This window comes from Vanellus vanellus (assembly GCF_965231255.1).
Source record: "Vanellus vanellus genome assembly, chromosome: 3".
In the NCBI taxonomy this organism is placed as follows: Eukaryota; Metazoa; Chordata; class Aves; order Charadriiformes; family Charadriidae; genus Vanellus; species Vanellus vanellus.
In genome coordinates, this window is record NC_138907.1 from 45,040,600 (window position 1) to 45,061,614 (window position 21,015).

Here is a 21,015-nt window from a genome sequence, read left to right on the forward strand (position 1 = left end):
GGTGGGGGGATCTTGCACACCTTGCTCAAAATCAATTTCTGTTGGTTCTCATGTCTCATATCTTAAAAATCATGAAGTGGGGAAGTTCGGCTTATGGATAACATCATGTGGCTGCCAAGCTGAATGGGGGTTATAAGATTGAAAGTGGGGAAACCCTAAGCAGATGACTTTGCACCATGTGTGCACGTATCCTTCCATCCCCCTTGGATGCGTGGCTACAATTCGGATGAAGTGATGGGTCTCAAAGAGATGTTCCCCTTCCAGCTGTGTCCTCCCTGAAAATCTAACTGAGCTAAAGGAGGGCAGAAACACAACTCCATTCTGGATTCTCTGAGGGAAGGAAGAAAAAGGTGCTGGGTGGAAATTGGAGGTGAATCTCTGAGAGGCCTCTGACAGAGGACGCAAGGCTTTTCTTTTTGGAAGCCAGGGTTGGGCGAGGTTCATATGGCAAGGTCTGTCTGATTCCACTTGCAGGATTCTGTGGTAAACCCAGATCATTATGCTCTGACTGCAGAGATACGTGGTGAGAAAGGGAAGGGAAGGCAATAGCCAGATATTCGCTCATGGTGGGGAGGAGAGGGAGTCTCCAAACCATTACTGGAAAAGGGAGCCCTGATCTCAAGTTTGAGAGTCACTGTTTAGACATACTGATGACAATGGATAGCAGAAACAAAAGAAAATCAGTAGACAACTGTATCTGTGGACTGAATTAAGCATGATAAAATTTTCTGCAGGAAAAATGGTTTCTGTGATAAAATAAAAACACCTTTCAACTTTGACTCTGAAACATCCACTTTAAGGACTTTAAGGATCTTCTTTGCGTTTAAACAACATTTGTCTTTAGAGAAAGAATTGAGAGTTCCTTCATAGTGAGCAAGAGCCTCCCCCCCTTCCAGCATTTCTTGATTTTACTATGATTGCAGGATTTACTATGCGTTTTGTGGATAGAACTCTAGAGACCAGTGGGAGGAAAATATGACCTGGTTTAGCTACTAACGAACTTTCAGTTTACCTTATTTTTTTTTTCACGTTTTGTTTAAAGCTGTTTTGGCTTATTTTTTTTTCTTCTTGCATACGCAAATAGAAGTCACTTTCATATGCTGCTATGCTATCACAAAAAATATGAAACAAATATTATTTGAAAGATCTGCTTGCCTTGAAAAATATCCACTGGAACATTAGTTAAGCTCCTAGAGGTACAGACAGCACTGTTTTCTTTGCTACTGTAGTAAGTTACAAGCTACTGACATGACTTCTATGTAGAGATTTACTTTGCCATTACTGGTCTGGAGTGGGGTCATAAAACCACTGATTATGCATCTGGATTTCTGTAATAAGCTGTGCTGCGTATTTCACAATTTGGGCAGGTCACTTCTGAAAGAGGATTAAGAACTATATGTGACTTGTCTGGGCTACCCAGCAGAAAGTAGTTGAGTAAAAACACGAGCTTGCTCACTGTTTCCAGCTTTGAGCTGGAAAATTTAAAATCCAGATTCTCTAGTGCAATTGAATAAAGCTGATATATGCCTCATTAGGGGTTAGTTCATGTACATTCAAGGAATAGAAATTCATGCTAGCTGTTACAGGTATTGCATTCAAAGCCTATAGGCCAGCTCCAGTAGGAAACTCCTGGTTGTGGTGGAATATCTGAGTTTCTGCAGATTAAAAAGAAAACACATCTATATAATATATGATGAACATACATTTTAAGACAATCATCCCTCCCCCCCTCATATTTTAGCTTAAAGAATAAAATTGTTAGAATACAGTGGTAAAAATATCGTGTAAATCAGTGACAACTGTCTGATTATTTGTACCATCTAGCAAGGGCTCTTTGTCTAACAGCATGTAACTCCTTGTCTGGTGGATAGAGCCTTTTGTAGAGTGATGATGCAATTCAACGTGAATCAAACAGCAGCAGCATGGGCCGGTTAAGTTTCCCACCAGTATATACATTCAGTAATGTTTACCTTCTTCCTGCTGCATTTCCTTCTCCCAAACCACCACCCTAAAAGCCATTGACTCAGCCTTTGAGGAGGCTGCCCTTGTTCCAAAGCACCTTCAACAATGGGGCTCTTCCCTGGTCTCTTTCATATAGAAAATAAATGTGACTTGGAAATGCTTCTGCTCTATTAAGATGGAATGAAAAAATGTGGTGGTAGCAGGGGTAAGAGAAAAAGGGTGACAAATGTATGTTTCTCCAGAGAGAGGAAGCAGTCACCTAATTGGGGAAAAAAATTGAGATTGCAGTGATGGTACTCCTGCTACTGTGTTAATTATTGGGGCAAATTTTTCAGTTAAAAATGTTAATTGGCAGGTTAACTGTCACTGACCTTTATGATTGACTCTCTAGGTTATAAGGGAGAAGTATATAAAAATCGATCTGTAAAGCTGAATCGGTTTGTTCTGACATACTAGCTTTGACAAGGTGAGCCTTAGCCGTCCCTTTTCCACGGTGGTTCCTTTTTTTTCCCAGTGGGCTTTTTTTTAAAAAAAAAAAAACTTCATCCTTCCTTTGCTCGGCGCGAGGAAGGGACAGGCAGTGTGGGCTCTGACCCCAAAACCCCTGTGTCGTCCACGCTTTGCCGGTTCGATGTTTCAGAAATACCTGGATGACTGTTTGGTCCCTAGGGCGCCGGCTGGACCGGGGGCGGCGGGCGCTCACCAGCGCGCTGCGGTCGGGGGCCGCTGCCCGGAACTGAGGAAGGTAAAGCTCGAAGGCGGGACAGGACGGCGCTGCGCCGTGCTTGCGCCTCAAGTGCCCCTCAGGGCCAGCGCCGCCTTCCCGCCCAGTGCTCTGCGGGCGGCTCCCAGCCGTTAGCGGCCGCGCCCGCCGCGCGGGGAGGGCCGCTGGCGGGAGGCGCGAGGGCGGTGGCAGCCGTTGGCCGCGGCCGCCCCGCCCCGCCCGTCAGCGCCGGCCGCGCCATGTGCCGCTGCCGGGCGCTGAGCCGGGCTGCCAGCAGCCTCCCTCTCTGCCTGTCGTCGCTGCCGCACGGTGAGTGCCCCGCCGGCGCCGGGCGAGACCCCGCCGGTGCGCGGGAGGCGGGGGAAGGTTGCCGTGCGGGCGAGGCGGGATGAGGGCCGCTGCACCGGCGGCGTGGGTGGGCAGGACAGGACAGGGCGGGTCGGGGCGGCCCTGGCCGGGGCCGGGGCGCCGGCCCGGCGGGCGGGTTGCGGCGCTTCCACGCAGGGGTTTCTCCGTCGCTGCGACGGGTCCGGTGTTCTGGGAAACCCGCGGCTGCCTTCGTCGGCTCCGGGTAAACAACGCCGCTCTCCGCCGCCGGTGGCCGCGCCTGGTGGAGTTACCCGATTACCCGCGAAAGTCAGCTTCGGGTGTCGCCCTTATTGTTTTCGGGGGGCGATCGTCCTTCTCCGAATAAACCTGGTTTGACCTCTTCTTTTCCGCGGGCGGTGATCTGGGGGTCTCTGCCCCAGCGGGCTTATTCCTCTTCCTTCGGCTGGCGGGTGTGAAGGTGCAGGAAAGTGGCTGCTTTTCCTCTTGGCTGGTTCGCGCTGATGGAGGGATAAATCCTAACAGCTCAGCTGCTGCTGGCGGTAATTATTAGTGTGGGGGGCTGTAAACTGCTGCACAGCAAAACGATTAAGGTAGCGCAGTGAGACAGAAAACTCGGAATAACAACTGGAAAAACGTTTCTGTCCTGCAGGCAATAAAGTGTCGAGCTTCTTGGAGGCGTTTTCTCTACTTTAATATGTTACGGTTCAGTTCAAATACATTTTAAACAGGATTTAAGTGGAATAATCAAACTTCCCCATGTATTTCTTTAAAATGTCACAACTTCCCTTTAAAGTTAGCCCAAGAGTTAAAATAGTAGGTCTTTCTGTCTAAGGCTTTCTGGATCTCTGATGGTTTGCTGGACTACGTGCACATAACCTGTATGCTGATGGTAAATATATTGCATAAAAAGATTGTCGTTGTGAAATGCCACATTGGTTCAGCCATTGTTTCCTTAGATTTTTAAATGTTGAGAAGCGAGATGATATTTTTGGATAAAAGATTTGGGCATGGTGGCAAGAATGTTTGGAACTTGACAGTTGTACTGGGTGTACTACCTATGTTAGACAAAAACTGAGCTGTTGAAGTTTGGCTGTTTTGCAGTTACATGATCAGCAGTTATTTTTGAAGTCACTGCATTTATGGAATGAAAATTATATTCTCTCCTTATTGTGAACAATAGTCTCGCCTTTAATAATTTCTGCTTGTACTGCTAAGCTTCTCCTTAGTGGATGGAGGATAAAATTGTAGTAACTTTCTATTATTTCTTCATGCAGCTGTGGGATAGAGAAAGCAAAAGGATTCCTTAGCCTCCCTCTCTATTTACAGAGCTACACCAGGTGCGGTAAATCTTGGAGTAAGAACTGAGATAGCAGGGGCAGTTGTTCCTATCCCCTTTGTGCCCTGCAGATGAAGGGGAAATTACCTGTGCTGTGTGGACAGTGATGCTAGCTCTGATAGCTAGTGCTTTTAATGCAGGGGTATTTCTTAAGTTTCTCTTACCCTGTAGAACTCCTTTTTTTTTTTTTTTTTTCCTTTTTTTTTTTTTTCTTTTTTTTTCCTGAAATTCCTTTGATATGCCAGTTTGGCATCAAACAGCTGTGAGGCTGTAAATTTTGCTGATTGCATTCCCGGTGTGTTTGCAAGTGGATAATGAAATGTGGGGATCTTTCTGCAATTTAGAATGTGATTTGCAGGTCATTATTCAGGGATGATTCCCACTAACATCACTGGGACTTAGTTGCACGATTGGGTTAACTTTTCTGTTGTGCTGTGTGGTCCAAGAAGTACAGAGCTTGTGTGGAAGGTGTTCTTCAGAGTCATGAACCCCAGGTTCTCTCATCTTGTAATTTTAGGTCCATCGCTTTAGATTGCTGAAAGAAGACAGAAGACAACAATTGGGTTGAGGGTTTTTGAGATTAAATTCACTCTTTAGGTCACTCTTTAGGTATTGCATTTTAAGGCTGTACTTGGAAGTGGAGGGGGGAGGAATATGCAGTGCAGCTTTTCATCCTTGCTGCTGGTAGAAATCTGTACTGAAGAGCTTGAAAATTATATTTTGCTTCTATGTTACTCAAATTTTCAGACTTTTTCTGCATTTTACTAACAAGTATTTATGAAGTTTGGTAAATGTAGGTTGCATACCTTACCCGTATGCAAGGTCAAGCTGTACCTGCAAATATTTATGCAACTTCTGGGGTTATCATAAGATAATTTGGCCTTTGAAGTGCTGTTGGGTACAATCTAATCTATTCTAAAAACAAATATAAAAAAGTTGCTCTTCATGAGCATTTTTATGAGTCCTGGAGATTAAGATCTTTGGCACAAATGAGTTAATTGCACCAAAAAAAAGGATGAGGTTCACGTGAGGTAAAAACCCCTAAACCCCCAGAAAATTCAGCTGGCTGGGAGGCTGTCACTCCACAGCTTTCAGGAGCAATGCTTTAGGAAACGGCTGGCTAGCGTGGTGTGCCAGTCAGCAGAAACTACTTGGCTGAAAAAGGCCATGTAGCTGCTGTCAATAGTCTTTGTTAATGCGATCAGTGTTCCCCTTAAAGAAAAGAGTCATAGAGACTAGATTAATGAGCTCAGTGTGCTGCACAAAAATACAGTGGATAAATGAGCTCCTATATAACCTAGGTCCACTGGCATGCATCAGTAACATGTAGACTTCACGTAGTCTGATCACTAACATAGTTACCGTAACTACGGTGATTATCAGGTCCTGTGTACCTGTGTATTGATCTAACTTAATAGGGGGCTGCTGGAAAAACAACCAGGAATGAACATTAGCGAACCCAGCTGAGTAATTTCTGGTTCAAGTCTTTTTTGGTAATTTAAAAGATGGGGAAAAGTTACTCCTTTTGAGCATCAAAAGATGCATGGTCAGCAGGTCGAGGGAGGTGATTCTGCCCCTGTGCTCTGCTCTCATGAGACCCCATCTGGAGCACTGCATCCAGCTCTGGGGCCCTCAGCACAGGAAAGACACAGACCTGTTGGGGCAGGTCCAGGAGAGGGCCAGGAAGATGATCAGAGGGCTGGAGCACCTCTCCTATGAGGACAGGCTGGGAGAGTTGGTATTGTTCAGCCTGGAGAAGAGAAGGCTTCGGGGAGACCTTACAGCAGTTTTCCAGTACTCAAAGGGGGACTACAGGAAAGATGGGGACAAACTTTTTAGTAGGGCCTGTTGTGATAGGACAAGGGGTAATGGTTTTAAACTAAAAGAGGTTAGATTTAGACTAGATATTAGGAGGAGATTCTTGTACGATGAGGGTGGTGAAACACTGGACCAGGTTACCAAGGGTGATGGTAGATGCCCCATCCCTGGAAACATGCAAGGTCAGGCCAGATGGGGCTCTGAGCAACCTCACCTAGTTGAAGATGTCCCTGCTAATTACAGGGGGGGGTTGGACTAGGTGAACTTTAAAGGTCCCTTCCAACCTAAACTATTCTATGATCCTGTAAGCTGCCCCCTGGATACAAAACAAAGCTAATTGTGCCTTCCCAGGGGTCTAAAGGCCTCAAGAACACTTGACTGTTTAAAAGGAGCTGTTTTAGGAGAGAGGGTTGGAGCCATTTGTCAGGCTGCAGCCTCAAAGGAAACATGGAGAGAGATCTCATGGGAGGGTGTTTGAAGGAGGAGGCTTCCTCACGTTCCAGGGGATGGCCGTTCAGGGATAGGGTGTGTAATATACTCTCTTGTTATTAAAATTTCTTTTCTCTCCAGGGCTTTATTTCTAAGTAACAATATTACTTCATTAAAGAATATTAAGCTTAAGGTTATTAAAGAATAGCGCAGGTCCTAAGGAGAGCCGAACCAGTTCTTAGCCAAAGCTTTGTCTGCAAAGAGGGCCAATTCATTGCAGCCTTATTTGAAAGTGAGGACAATTCTCATTGTACTTCACATGTAATAGGGCCTTGACTGATGCACAAATATGTAGTGTATTTGCAGAGAATGAGAGAAGGCAAATGTATATGTAGCTTGGTAAGTGAAACAGGAGAAATTTGTCTTACGAAGTTCTGGAACCAGAACTGTCTATGTGGAAAAAAAAAAGAGATTAGATACTTAAATGGATGCTAAGCACTTCCAGAAATACAGTAGTTAAATATTTAAGTGCATGTAAAGGCCAGGGTAGGAACAGGATTTGGAACAGAACAAATGTTTGTGCTTCAGAGTATAAACAAACCTCTTACTTTCGATAAGTGGAAATTTTCTCCAGTGGCCGAAACACCTAGTATCAGACTTTTTTCTTTTTGTAAGTTCTTTTTATGAAGCCTCTTATTCTGATTGTTTTCTGATATTGTGAAATAGTTTGACAGACAAGATACATATTTTCTTTTTTAACTTTTTTCCCGTTTGCTGTTTCAGAACATAGGAAAGGACATACTGTGTTTGTGGCATTGTTTTGGAAACATGTTTTGTTTTTTTTAAAGCATTTTTGTGCCTAATAGCTTTTTCAAAATTCTGTTACAGTCTTAACTCAATCTCTTATTCAGCAGATACTTAAAAACTACCTGCAAGTACTAGAAACAGTGCTCTCTCCAACTTCAATGCAGCAAGTGACGGTTCAAATTGTCTAGCTCTAATGTTTGTAACTTTTACACTTTGAGTGAATGAATTGCCAGAAAAGCTTGGGAGATCTGGAATTCTCTGGACTGTTCATGGAGTTTCAGTTGCGTAATTCAGTTTATTTTAAATGTATTATCCAAAATTAAATTTCTAATTTGCCTCTGGACTCGGTCTGTGGCAAATGTAGAAATGTCTCTCTGACTTCATTTAGCTTTGACTTTTTTGGCTCTGTGGTCATTAGTAGTCTAGCTGTGGCGATGATAACAAAATTTAAATGATTCATACTTGTGGGGGTATCATTTTGTAAACAAAGATAAATGTGGTTATGCTTATCTTTATGGATAAGTCAAGACTTAAAAGCTAGGGGGTTGAGTCAAACAAGAAGTCCAGAGATGAGCTGTAATTCGGAACTCCTGCTCGTGTGAATGTCTCTTGTCCTTTCTGCTTGTCCGCTGCAAGTCAAAACACGTCTGAAAATTGTTTGGAGGCAGCTGGTTATTTGTGGGGTTTTGTACTGTACATGGCATTTTATGCAAAGCGAGTTCCTCCATGTGTATTTAATCCTGTGCCTTGTGAGGATTATGAGTTAAGAGATTGTAAACAAAGACAACAACAACAAAAAGGTACTGTGTTCTGACATGATTTTAGTTCGTCAGAGTGCACACAAGGGGGAAACTTGTGTTCCATTCAAATGACACACACAAGTACAGAAAACCTGTTCTTTGTTTTGGCATACATTAAAGCTCTTGTTTTATTTGGCACAATTAATATATTTTAAGGTAGCATTTCCCCTTCTTAGACTTATACAAGTGCTGAAATTTGCTTCTTCAAATTAGCATTCAGCATGGTTCACCATTGTATTTGTATTCCACTATCCCATTTTACAGCACAGGTTACCAATTTTAGAAAGGAGAAGAAACAGCTATCTTTGCCTTGTCTTTGAACATCTGTGTTTTGCCTAATCGAAGCAGTTAAAAAGTTATCCCTCCATTCTTTCTGTGCTCTGAATTGTGTACTTCTGTTGACTCTAACATGCTTAAGACATTGTGTATACTTTTTTTTTTTTACAAGAGCATTTCCTGTGTCCTACTTTGTATCTCATACCCCTGTGACTGGATCAGGTAAGCTATTGAGGTTCAAGAAGGGAAATTTGTGTAGTTCTAGGCGTTCACTTCTTGTCCAGAAATAAGCTGAAGTATTAATTTTGAAAGACCTGAGCCTAAAGCTCTTTCGGCAGCAGTACAAAGTGCCTTCTTTTGTATGTTTTCTCCTATGTCCCATCTGCTTCTCATACCACGTGTCCTTTGCATTGCCTAACTTTGTGTTGGTTTCTAACACTCGGTTCTAGACTAATCTTACTTCAGGTGGCACTTGTGGCATACCATATATACGGGACCGTAGCCAAGTGTTGTGACTGATCAAAACCGCAGCACCTAGTCTTACTAGGTAGTGTAACTAGTCCAGGACCTGTCTAGGTTGTCTGTATGCTATCTTTCCATGTGGGCTTAGCCCAACTTCCAGTGACTTCAAGATAGTAACTGTTACTTGTGCTGGATCAGAGCTGCATAAAGGTGTCAGCTGGAGCTCTCCTATCATGCAGACCACCTAGGGCATACATGTTGTAAGTTTATTCAAGGTTTGAATGTAGTTATCTTGACTAATCTGGTAACAATGCAGAGAACTGCATGATAACGACTTGAGTTAAGCTCAAGCCCCTCAGGGAGTAGCAATGCAAGAAAACCTAACGCTGACATACCTTAATTAGATGTCCCTTCCCAAGGGCTGCAGATCTCTCAAAAAATAACTTATTCCTGTACTGTATAGTATACTCTACTGGTTTTGAGTCATCTTTAGACTTCACTGGGGATGTGTAAGCAGAAAGTTGGAAACCACTGCGTTATTTCTTCTTATTCTGTTACTTCATTTGTAAACTCCATAAATCTATAGTCAGAATTTTGACTTGTTCTCTGTCTTAAAATTTCTTTCTTTCTGTAGCTTGGTGAGAGCAGTGTGGCATTCATTTCCATTGTGGGCATTTCTGAACTTGTTTTCATGTTACTAGGTGTAACTGGGGTATGGAGCCAAACTGCACAATGGCTGCAAGGCCTGGGAACAACTGTTCTGCATTGGCAATCTGAACCAGGGCAACCATTTCTACATTGAAATAATGGCCGGGTACTCTGCAATTGTATGTTGTTTTCAGAATTCAGACTGAATATTGGTAGTTGAGGATGCGAATATATAATGCAATAACTTGCTATTGAACAAAAGAACAGAAGTAAATGGTCTCTGGTTTGTCACCTACAGCCTGGCAGTGTCAATGTGGTGGGTGAGGGTTGGTGAGATTTCAGATAACTGTCTTTTCACTAAGGCCTATATTTGCTGCTTGTGCTTTTAAATTGTCTCAACTTTGTCTCTTCTAGGAAAAACAAAATGAAGGAACTAGTGTCAAACAGTACAACCAATATATCTCAGGCCAGGAAAGCTGTGGAGCAATTAAAAATGGAAGCATACATGGATAGGATGAAGGTAAACTTAGACTTATTGTTGCTATTTTGAATTCACTCACTAGTTTGTGTCACAGCCTCCCTTTAATATTCCAGAAAGACTTGATCAGCTGAAATAAAAATTCTATGTTGAGCTATAAAACAGTATTCAGTACTGTGAATTAGTTACATACTGACTGCTTGGCTGTAGCAAAGCGATTTTCAAAGACTGGCTTCTAGTCTGCTTCTGTATGAGTGGCTTTTACATCTGGCAAAAGTGGTATTTTCTGAAATACTTACAATCAGCTGGCAGATGCACAGGTGCTCCTCTTTGTCATCAGCTCAGGTTCCTCGGTGGTAGGGTAAACTGTCCTTTAAGAACTGGAATAAGTCTTTAAGGTACTGCAATAATTTTGAATAATGATGAGATGAGCTGAATTGCTTTGATTTGTTTTGTTTTAGTACAGACGTCACTGCACAAAAAATATGTATGATTACAGTGTTCTGTTATGATTCTTCACACTTGACAGCATGTTGCATGTGAAGATTTGGTTTTGTCGTGCCTTTAAATGTACGTGGATTAAATGTTTTAACTAAAGGCACTATTAAACAGAGGTTCTCAACGTTTTTTTTAACCAGAAAAGCCTGTGGGATTATTCTTCCCTGTCATTCTGCCTTTCACAAGGCTAAATTTTGTGAATAAATCGAGCGCCTAAAAACTAATAATGTTATAAGAAGTTTTAAGAAAGCAATGCTCTTGTCTTTTGTGCGCACACACGCTTGCTCTCTCCCTCTGCCTCCAAAAATAGGGAATAATTATTTGGATGAAAAATCCAGCCTGTACAAGTAAGAATAGTTTAGAGATGGAAAGACTAGAAAAAGGAATGCGTTTAAATAACTAGTTTTTCTGCAGACAACTGTAACTGAGTTGTTACAAGCTGGAATTGAGTTACAAACTCAGTAAGACAGTTTAGAAATGTTGTACATTAAATTCATCATGTAGTTTTAACGCAGTCTGCTTGTCCATCCATCCTATGTGCTGAAGTCCTGCATGTAGTCGGGCATGAGGGCAATAGTATATAATTACTATTTTAAAATAGTATCAGATCATAAACTCACTAATTAAAAATATTATGTTTCTAATTCAGAAATATTAGTGCATTTCATGAGTAGTCAGTCTTGCTTATATGCAAATGTAAATTTCAGCTGCTCCATTTTGTTGTCGTTTATAGCAATGTCTTGTAAGACCATTGAATTTGTAAAACTATAGTTTTACAATCTTGTATAGTGTCTTGACAAATTCATCACATAGTAGATGCCTGCTCACAGGGACAGGTATTTCTGTTTCCTTCAGTAAGGGAAGGTCTGCCTTTTCGGTGTTCAATGGGGTTAGTCCCCCGATTCAGGGCATGTTGCAGCTGCACAAACAACAAAACTGACAAGAAGAAGCGGGTGTGCATGAGCAGCAGAAAGAAGGGGTTGGAAAAATATGGCCCAGTTTACTGGAATTTGAAATAGGTAATACTTAGTAGATTGTCTTAAACTTGCTTTTATGGAATCGGTGATAACGGTCACGTACCACATTGTTAGCTCAGTTATGCTGACAGCTTCATTAGTTAGATGTATAAAGTTCTTAATTACATATGTAAGAAAGACATAGGTTATTTTTACAGTTAGTTTAATTAAAAAGAACACAGTTATTAGCAACTGTGGCAGACCTAAAAATGAGATGGCTTGAAAGTGCAATTATTTCACCTTTCAAAACAGCTTGGTACCAAAAAGGCATCAAAGAAAATCTAATGTGTTTCAGTATTCTGAGGGATTCTATACTAACGTAAACCAAATATGATTTGCAAAAAATCTTCTTTGAACAATTATATGAAGGATTGTGAGAAGAGATTGGTTGGCTTTTCCCTTAAGATCATCTTTGCCTTTTATTCTTTGAAACAGTTAAGCGTGTGTTTCAGCATAGCCAGATTTTACCATGAGACTTCCCAGTGGTTTCAAATAGGAGATTTTGAGTTCCCAGATCATAGCTGTAAAGGTAGAGAACTGAACTTACTTCCTATTTTTCTGCTTAAACTAGTTAGACATTTAACAGAAGATCAGTGCTTTCCAAATAATTTAATTAAACACTATTTTGCAAATAGGTACAACCAAGTGGTTATTCCCATAATAGACAAGGCCACATTGTTAACATTAAAAATGAAATTTTAAAGGTGCCTACGTTATTGACTAGGGAAATCAGTAGTTCCAGCTCACTTTTCTACTACAAAGGCATTTTGTTTTCCATGCATAGTAGATGCTGTAGCCAGCAAGAGTTAGGTCTGCACAATTAAAATCTTGTAGTTAGAAGTATGTTGATAGTTGCCCATTTCCTGCTGTGTTCTGGATTTTTCAGCTGATTTAAAATATCAAGTCCTATAACCAGTCAAAGCAGCAAGCAATGCAGTATTTTGAGGTTCCACAAAGACAACTCACTACTGAGGTGTGAAAGAAACAGGACAACTTAAAAGGGGAGGATGAAGTTATTGGTGTATTGATCAGTAGCTGGAAGGAGTATTATTGTGGTGGGTTTTTTGTAAACCATAAGAATCCCAGAAGGATCGTAAATTGAACCTGTCTTACTTCCCTGCAGAAGGGACGGCTAGAATTATGATGGAGAAGTCAGTAGAAAGCAGGAAATGCAGATTTCAAGCGAAGAAACATCAAATGAAATCAGATGAACAGTGGCCTCATGCCTAGTAGAATAATGTCTTCTAAATAATGTCTTCTAGCAGTAAAGTTGAGAAAGCAAAGATAGCATTGGTGCTTTATCACAGTTGTCCCCAGAATAAAGCACTATTTAATCTTCTCTTTGCAAGCAAAAAAGCAAGGAGTGCTCTGACATTTAAGAATCGTGGTGTATCAGTTATTATTCCATTTTCTTTTTTCTTAAGAAGGTAGAAAATATTCCTAACCGGTTCTGAATTGTGTTGGGAGATAAGCAGTGGGATTGCCAATAAATGTGTGTGAATCTCTTTGTTTTAGATGTAAAGGATAAGCAGAGTGGGTGTCATAGCAAGGATGGTAATTAGTCACAATCCACGACAAGACAGATGACATAGTAATTGCAGCATTTTGCCCTGGCATTGAAGCTTATAATTATTAGTGCAGCTAACGGGATTATGTTCTAACTTTGGCTGTTTTTATCACCTCTGTTATTCTGAAATATAACGGTAAAATCCCACAGTCCTCCTGAGACTAATTCTTTAAAGCATCAGGGTTGAGTGTTTTGTTGGTGTGTTTTTCATTTTGGCAATTTGACAACCAGATGTATTTTTCACTACACAGAATAAAAATAATTGTATAAATAGTGAGAATGGTGTGATACGTATATACTCCATCCCCGCTATCTATGCACTTTAAAAGATTAAAAAATTATGAAATGTTAACTTTCTGTTAGAATTCATCAATCAAACTGGAGTCTGATCTTTTTCTTTAGCTGCTTCTGCAATATGTATAAATTACATTGAATCTGCAGACCAAGCTGTATTGCGTAGGAGAGCTGAAATGATAAATGTGCTAACTTCATTTGAATATTCAAATTGCACGTGTTTATTTTAATTCTCAATAAAAGCCATTCTGAAACTGTCCAGCAGCATTCAGCTACAAACAAACCTAAAGGTGAGTAAAAGCTATGATAGAGTGGCCTTTATTTAACTTCCTCCGTGACACAAATAGGATGATCAGCACATTATTTTATGTAGTAACAAACCACAGTATTGGCCATTAGGCAACCTCTGTGTGCTGACATACACTAAAGCAGCCGTCTCTGCTGTAGCCTTAATGCGGTGCTCAATGCAGAGGTCTTCCGCCACTGTTGGTCTGAATAACAACACCGAGCAGGAAACTTGCTGGAGGCAACACTGTGTTTTGCTCTTTTTTTTGGCCACAGTTCTGACTTTGCCAACACTGCTCACAGCCACAGGAACCAATGTTTTCATTGCTCCTGGAATGTGAATTAGCTAACTTAACTCCCCTTAGTAATTGGTCATCATTCCACTGCACACGCCTGAGCTACTCCAGTTTAAGTGAAGAAATGGCCATAATTCGATTTTTTAACCACTGTAATCCCAATGGGAGGCTTTCTTCACCCCACACCTTTTATTTTTTTAAAGGATAAACTTCCAAGTACAGGCTTGGAAGTTTAGTTGGTGGCAATGTGATCATGTTCCTCAGTTCTTTGTTGCACATTTGTTTGGTACTAAATTGTACTATGTATTATGGTTTGTCTAAAAGCAAACTAATTTGTGATTTAACACTGTGATGTTGAATAAAGTGCTTGCTCTGCTTCATGATGTGTGGCATTCCTACCAGCACATTAGAGAACAGGTTAGATACAAACATTTATGTTGTGCTTTTGCTAGTGGAAATCATTTTATTGTTGTATGATGTCAAAGCACAGTAATATGTAGAGAAGCAGTTAGAAAATTATATTACTGGCTTTATCGCTTCTAAGGATGATGATTGAAATTGTACTTCCATTGAATGGAAAGCCATATACTTGGGCTGATGCCACTTATCCATATGCGGAAAAAACAAGATAGTTATGGGAAGGTTGGTCTGTTGAAGTCTGCATTAGTTCTCTGCTCCTGTAGGGTCAATCTACTTAAAAGGATTGTTGGTTTCATTAGTAAAATAACTTATTCAGTGGCTTAATAATGGAAGATTAAGTGTGCTGGGCATCTTTAATAAACCCTGTTTCTGGGACCCAGAGGATTAGACTAGCTCTCCATAAGGTTTTATGGCAGTAACGCTTATTATGACACAGCACTGAAAATGTCATTGAGCTTTTTGTAGGCACCTGTGGCTCTGAGTTTGACTTGCTCTGTTTGAATGCAAGAGTTCAGGACCAGTTTATGAATTAATTAGAGCACAGAACTGCCTTAATTTGAGACATGCTGCTGAGCTTGAAGGACAATAGAAAAGTGAAAATGTGTATGTTAAATAATTATGAATATACTGGTGATCGTCATTACTTGAAAATACTTCTCAAAAAATGCTGTGGTGATACATTCCTCCTAACATTATTGGAAACATGCTAACCTCCTCTTCAGTGTCTGCATTCTATGCTAGTTTATACTTTGCTGAGGTACAGCATATCTCATTAGCAAAGAAAAGTATGTTTGCTGTCTTTTGACCTTTCTTGGGCTTGATAGGAATTTCATAGTCCATCTACATTGTGCCTCTCTCTGGAGAATCTGCCTTTTAAAAATTCACAAATAAATTTAAATGAAAATTAGGAATGTGATAGGATTCCTAAGCTTTCTGCTTGGCCACTACAGTTCTACACCTCTACTCTAGACAGTGCCCTCGCACCCTAAGCCTCATTCTTTTGTCAGTGCTTAGCAAGTAGCTAATTGAAGTATGTGTGAAAATAATTAGTCCTTTCTTTGTACTTGAAGTCTGTAGTTTTCCGCAGATTTTTGTTTGACCTGCTTTGCTTTTGAGAATCATTGGTCCTTCTGAGTATCTCTGCTGATTTGTGCAGTTTATGCTCAGTCTTCTGCTTTGTGTTAGCCCAGCAATCAGTTGTACACATGCAGTGTCTCTGCCCACCCTTTTGTCTTACAGGCCAATTCAAAGGCAAACTAATTTTGAGTAACCTAAACACCCTTGCTTCCTTTGCTAGGAGGATAGTCTATACTGGGATGCCAACCATAGGTACTTTATGGGTTTAAGTATTCTACAAAGCTATGTTTTAGTGGATATTTAAAAAATAAATTAACTTCAGGAAGAAATTTACTGAGTTTAAGTTTCATGCGAGTCCTCATCCAGCACCCATTGACTTAGTAGGTTTCAGAGCAGACCTACAACAAGCTGGACTCATGCCAAAGCAAGCAGGGTGTGGGGAAGCTAAAGCTAACAGTGATGACACACCTGCTAGAAAAATACCAAAATTCTGATTTGTTTTTCCTCTTTGCTATAGTTGTGCAAACATGCTGACCTCAGTGTTTGACTCGGGAGAAGCTGTCATGGTGCTCAGAGAAAAGGCTTTTTTGTAAAGACTTCCTGCCTCATTTTTTCAAATCTTGAAATATTGAAAACACAATAATTAAACAAAAAGATAGAGATACTTGTAAATATCTTGTTAACTGAGCAGAACAAAAACATTTCATATATACATTCTAAATTCTTGAAAAAATGAGTCACAGTGGCCTAATGTCGCCAATATTTTTATGGCACAGAGGTGGTTTCAGCTACAGCTGAAATGGCTTAATACTTCATTTTTCATTTCATGCAAAATATCTTGTATGTCAGCACACTTATATTTCTGTAGGACTTTTCAGTAAGCATAAACTAATGTTCTGAATTGGAGACTTTAGAATTGTTCATTTTGGAAGTATAAAAATATTAAGATAAAAAAATATGAAGGTAATACTCAAGTTTAATGCTATGAATACAGTACTACTTATAATAACTTACTATGCAGAAGTTATTAGTCTGACTTCATTGAAAAGAGTAATATTTAGCTTAAACGAGAGCTATGAGACATGATGATCAGGTTTTGCTCCTGATTTATTATTTTTTTTTAATGCCAGGGTCATGTGCCTAAAGAACTTTTTCTTTGTTTGTTTTGCATCTAGAGGAGCAAAGGGTAGAGAGAGTGTTTGTGGAAAACCTTACAACCTTGCTGCTCTAATGACTGGGAATAAGAGCTGAAGCAGGCAGCCTCTACAGAAACACACGCTCCAAGCAGAATCCCTATTGCTTATGGGCCATTAGCATATACATGTTTTAATGAGTATATGCTCCTGACCTTCCTTCTGATGGAGAGGAACAGCTGAACATGAATCATATAAATTGATACCATCTCATATCACTGTGTTAAATAAAATGTGTATAAGGATTACTAGGCCTAGGAAGAACAAATTCAGAGCTGTGGACTCTAGTAATTTAAAGGATAAACCAATTTACTCCTATTTTATGATGGCCTCCAATATCATATGTTAGATGAATCACATTTATGCAATGCTGATTGGTTCAGAATTAAGTGTTACAGTAGTTCTCTCTTCTCTTCTATTAGGTATCCAAGGCTGCAGCAGATTTATTGGCGTATTGTGATGCTCATATTGGAGAAGATCCCCTTATTATTCCAGTGCCTGCATCTGAAAATCCCTTTAGGGAGAAGAAACTCTTTTGTACTATCCTTTGAGTCAGTTTTCAATTAAAAATGTCTTCTGCCACAATTTGGTATCAGTGTTGCATGCTTTTAGTTTTAGCATATTTTTCTTCAGATATCAATACTTAATATATAACTACAGTATTTTTTAGAAGGTAGTGCATTTTCTGGTAAAAAAAATAAAAAATCCTAAAAAATTCCAAGGTAATCCTTATCTTTCCGACCAATGTACAAGTTTAATTTCAGTTCTTCATAAAGATTCTTTTGGTCTTAATGAAAGTATTGAGTACACTATCAAATTGTAGATATCTTTGCCAGTCATAGATTTTTCTGAGACCTAAATGAGTCATACCGATTCTGAAGCTATTTTTAACATTCTTATTTTCTTTGGAAGGTGAATTTAATTCATTTGCCTTTACAAATGTATATTTAAAAAGAGTAATGTGACCTTTCCTCAAGTAGCACTATTTAGGAAAAAATGCCAGTGATTTACAGTGTTTGGAATGATCAGTCTTATACAGTAAGTGGTGGTTATAAATATGTTTTGTGAAGACTAATAAACTTGACTACAAAAACAATGTTAGTAAAGCCACATTGTAACTATAAGCAAAATGAAGATGTATAGTTACACACCGGGACTGCATCAATAAAACTGTAGAAAAACATGGGTGCTTGTATATTATTTTGAATGCTAATGATTTGAATTATTTTAGAAAGTAAACTGAACTGTAATATATCAGTTGTTCCTGTGGATCTTAGTGGAGGGTGTAAATCTGCCCTGATCAGTACAGGGAGGGGGATTACATTTTCTAAGCAGCTGTCTACATGCATTTCCCACAAGAGCAAGACTTTATGGGGATGGAGAGTAATGGTAAATGAATATTGTTCTAGAATAGGCAGTGAGACCACTGTGCCACTGACAGCTACTAAGTTTGTATATTTTGAAGCCACAGATTAGTCATGAGCAAGTGATTTGTGGGGGTTCTGGGAGGTTTTTTTGTTTTGACTTTGTTTAAAGTGCAGTGAGAGGAAAAGGATGAGGTATGGAATATGACTGATCTGTCTTCATTAAGTGAAATTAAGCTCAGTCAAGGCATGTGATGGAAATAACTGTTACATTATTGACTTTTTTTTTTTTTTTAATTCTTAAACCTGAAAGCTTCTGTCTGGTCTGATATATTAGGAGTCTTCACTCACTGCAGTACTTTATATGTACAGTGTGTCAATGTACTGGAAATGTCACTCCTTGGAAATGCCTGTGAAGTCAGCCCCACACATAAGGTGGGAGACAGTTTTGCTGGAGAACTGTACTAGTCTGAGTCAAGGCTCTGAGCAGCTGCCCATAATGGAGCATGCTTCCTCTGCACAAACTTGTATTCCATAAGCATCTTAAATATGTGCAAGGCAAAGACTAGCTGGGGAACTTAGGGCCTTGGGATATACTTAAATGCTGAATTTAGATACTAAAAAAAAGGCATTTGGTGAATGAAGCTGTTTCTGTTTAGCCCAAAGTGCACATACCTGCTTCAGCTTATTTTCAGCAATTTCAAACAATGTTTGTTGTACTGTTTTGTGCAGTGGACATACAAGATGTCTGCATTGTACAAGTTTTGTTTTCTTTGGCAGTCAACTTGGATAATGTGCTGCACCCAACTGCATTCAGCAACCAGTCTTGTCACACGAGGCAGGTGGCTTTGGACTGTGGTTCTGCTGCCGGCCAACTCATTCTCCACATCTGCCTAATGTGGAACATCCATGTTAATTTACTTCCTGTAATATTATTGTAAAAAAAAAAAAAAAAAAAAAGGATATTCCGTCTAACCAATAGGCTTTTGAGATGCCTTTCATTTAAAGGTTTGGTTTTTAATTTGGCACCTGAAGACATCCGTAGTCTAGTAGGCACAGAGCTGTTTCACAGTACCTATTCTGAAAAACATTCAAATGTCTTGACCAGGTTTTGTCTTGGCTAGGTTTGTCCTTGGTTCCTCTTTTGAAGTTTTCAGCTTAAGTTTCCCATTCCTAACTTTCAACAAGAATATTTCTTAATGCATGGTGTGTTCAGCTCTATTTTTGGGGCAGAGGTGGGAGAAATAGGCTTTAGCTAACTGAGTAGCTATTTTATTGACAGTGAAATAAAAATGGCTTTCTGAAAATATTTGTTAAAAAGGAGCAACAAAATGCTTAATAAGGTTCTTTAGGGAATCCTTCCTACACTGTACATGATTTGGTAACTGCCCTGATCACCATGGCAACATTTTCATTTGTCCTTCCGCATGTATGGTTTTAACTGGAACAGCAAGAGAGGGGAATATAGGGCATACAGCTTTATTCTCAAAGGCTTTGTAACAACTTGCATTTGTGGCTCATCATTAACATTCCCATCTAAAATAACAAAATTGCCACAGTTTATTACAGTATTGCAAACAGCTTGCTTCCTGTTTCCAATTAACGTTAGCATCTGAGGTCCTGAAATTGAAACATTTCACAGTAGTTTTGAGCATCACTGGTTACACGAGCTGCATTTACAAAAATCCAGTATTCTTTTTCAGAAGAGGTGAATGTTATTGTTTTGGACTCCATGTTTTTCTCCAGAATTTTTCCTGAAGTAGAGAAGGTGTTGGACTTCTTATGTTTTTAATAGCTAACTCCAATATTTGTGGTTTCTTTCATCAGCTCATAACTTAAGCAGGTAAAAAAAAATATATCTGTTAAGATGGTTTCATGCTTCTAGTTTTAAAAAATGAAACACATGGAGTACTGTAAATCACATATTTATTTTAGCAGATGTCTATAATGCATCTGAAGAGGTTAAACAGTATAAGCGTAACTCCTTAGTGGAAAACAGGACAGCTTTCTCCAATATCATTGGGCCTTATTTACCAGTTCCTCTAATGAATATATAGTATTAGCAAATTACTAATTTGAGGGGGGGTAAAAAAGGCAGGGGGGGCACACCTGGATCACATAAGAATGTATGACTTTATTCAAGAACAGCATCAAAATACTGTCTGTCTGAAGAGAATGGCATCATTTGGGATTTTTATGCCAACTTGATCCACAAATCAACATTTAAAAGAATGTCTCTTCCTCCAATCCCTCCGAACCATGAAATGTCTTTGTCATTACTATATGTTTTGCTGCTTTGACCTTTGAGATGGTTTAGATAATCTTGTATTGATGGTTGAGTTTCATGCTCAAACATTTTGCCTCAAACTCTACACAAAACCATCTGAAAATACTTGTACATTTTTCCAAAAATAAATACATATTTTATCATGAACTATAGCATGATTTAAAAAAAAAAAAAAATGCCCTCAAAATGTGGCTTTGTCTCACAGTAAGGTATCCTGTAGGCTGAACCAATGAGTTTTTATTTTCATCAGACTGCCTGATTTGATTCCCACTAACTTCAATGAGAACAAGACCAGGCCTGTTGCAGTCCTAGCATTTTACTCTCTCTCAGTTTTATTTCATATGCCATTAAGCTTGTCACTTTTTATTTCGGGCCCAGAAAATAATGCATGCTCACTGCTAGCAGTGTGAGCTGGTGCTGTCATCTCATGGCATGAAAACTTCGGAACAGAAGTTGGATTCAAGGTGGTTTTGACATGTTATTAGCAATTCTTTCTTCATATCCTAATGCTTGCTGCTCTGATGAAATGAGACTTCTCCATGGTGGATTAATGGTAAATTATAATGTATCAGTAGCACTTGTGGGGCCGACTGTTTTGCATTCCTCAGATTAATCTCCTTGGTTTACCTTTAATTTAAAATGTTCTCA

General features: G+C 39.7%; 1 protein-coding gene across 2 annotated transcripts; it reads left to right on the forward strand.

The window, feature by feature from the left end:
• The first annotated feature begins 2,886 nt into the window (after nucleotides 1–2,886).
• On the forward strand, nucleotides 2,887–17,867 carry GNG4 (G protein subunit gamma 4). 2 transcript variants are annotated; one of them, XM_082480556.1, is made up of 3 exons: nucleotides 2,887–2,995; nucleotides 10,007–10,112; nucleotides 17,139–17,867. In XM_082480556.1, the coding sequence occupies exons 2-3, from the start codon at nucleotides 10,017–10,019 to the stop codon at nucleotides 17,265–17,267; spliced, it is 225 nt and encodes a 74-aa protein (XP_082336682.1). In that variant the 5' UTR covers nucleotides 2,887–2,995; nucleotides 10,007–10,016; the 3' UTR covers nucleotides 17,268–17,867. The 2 variants fall into 2 exon arrangements, with proteins under 2 accessions (XP_082336682.1, XP_082336683.1); XM_082480557.1 differs by lacking the exon at nucleotides 2,887–2,995 and adding an exon at nucleotides 3,077–3,257.
• The last annotated feature ends 3,148 nt before the right edge of the window (nucleotides 17,868–21,015 follow it).

What these genes read in the sequence shown, in the direction of transcription:
- GNG4 (XM_082480556.1), top strand. Translation starts at nt 10,017, where the DNA reads ATGAAGGAACTAGTGTCAAACAGTACAACCAATATATCTCAGGCCAGG. An exon ending in CATACATGGATAGGATGAAG is followed by an intron (nt 10,113 to 17,138) that starts GTAAACTTAGAC and finishes CTCTTCTATTAG; the next exon opens with GTATCCAAGGCTGCAGCAGA.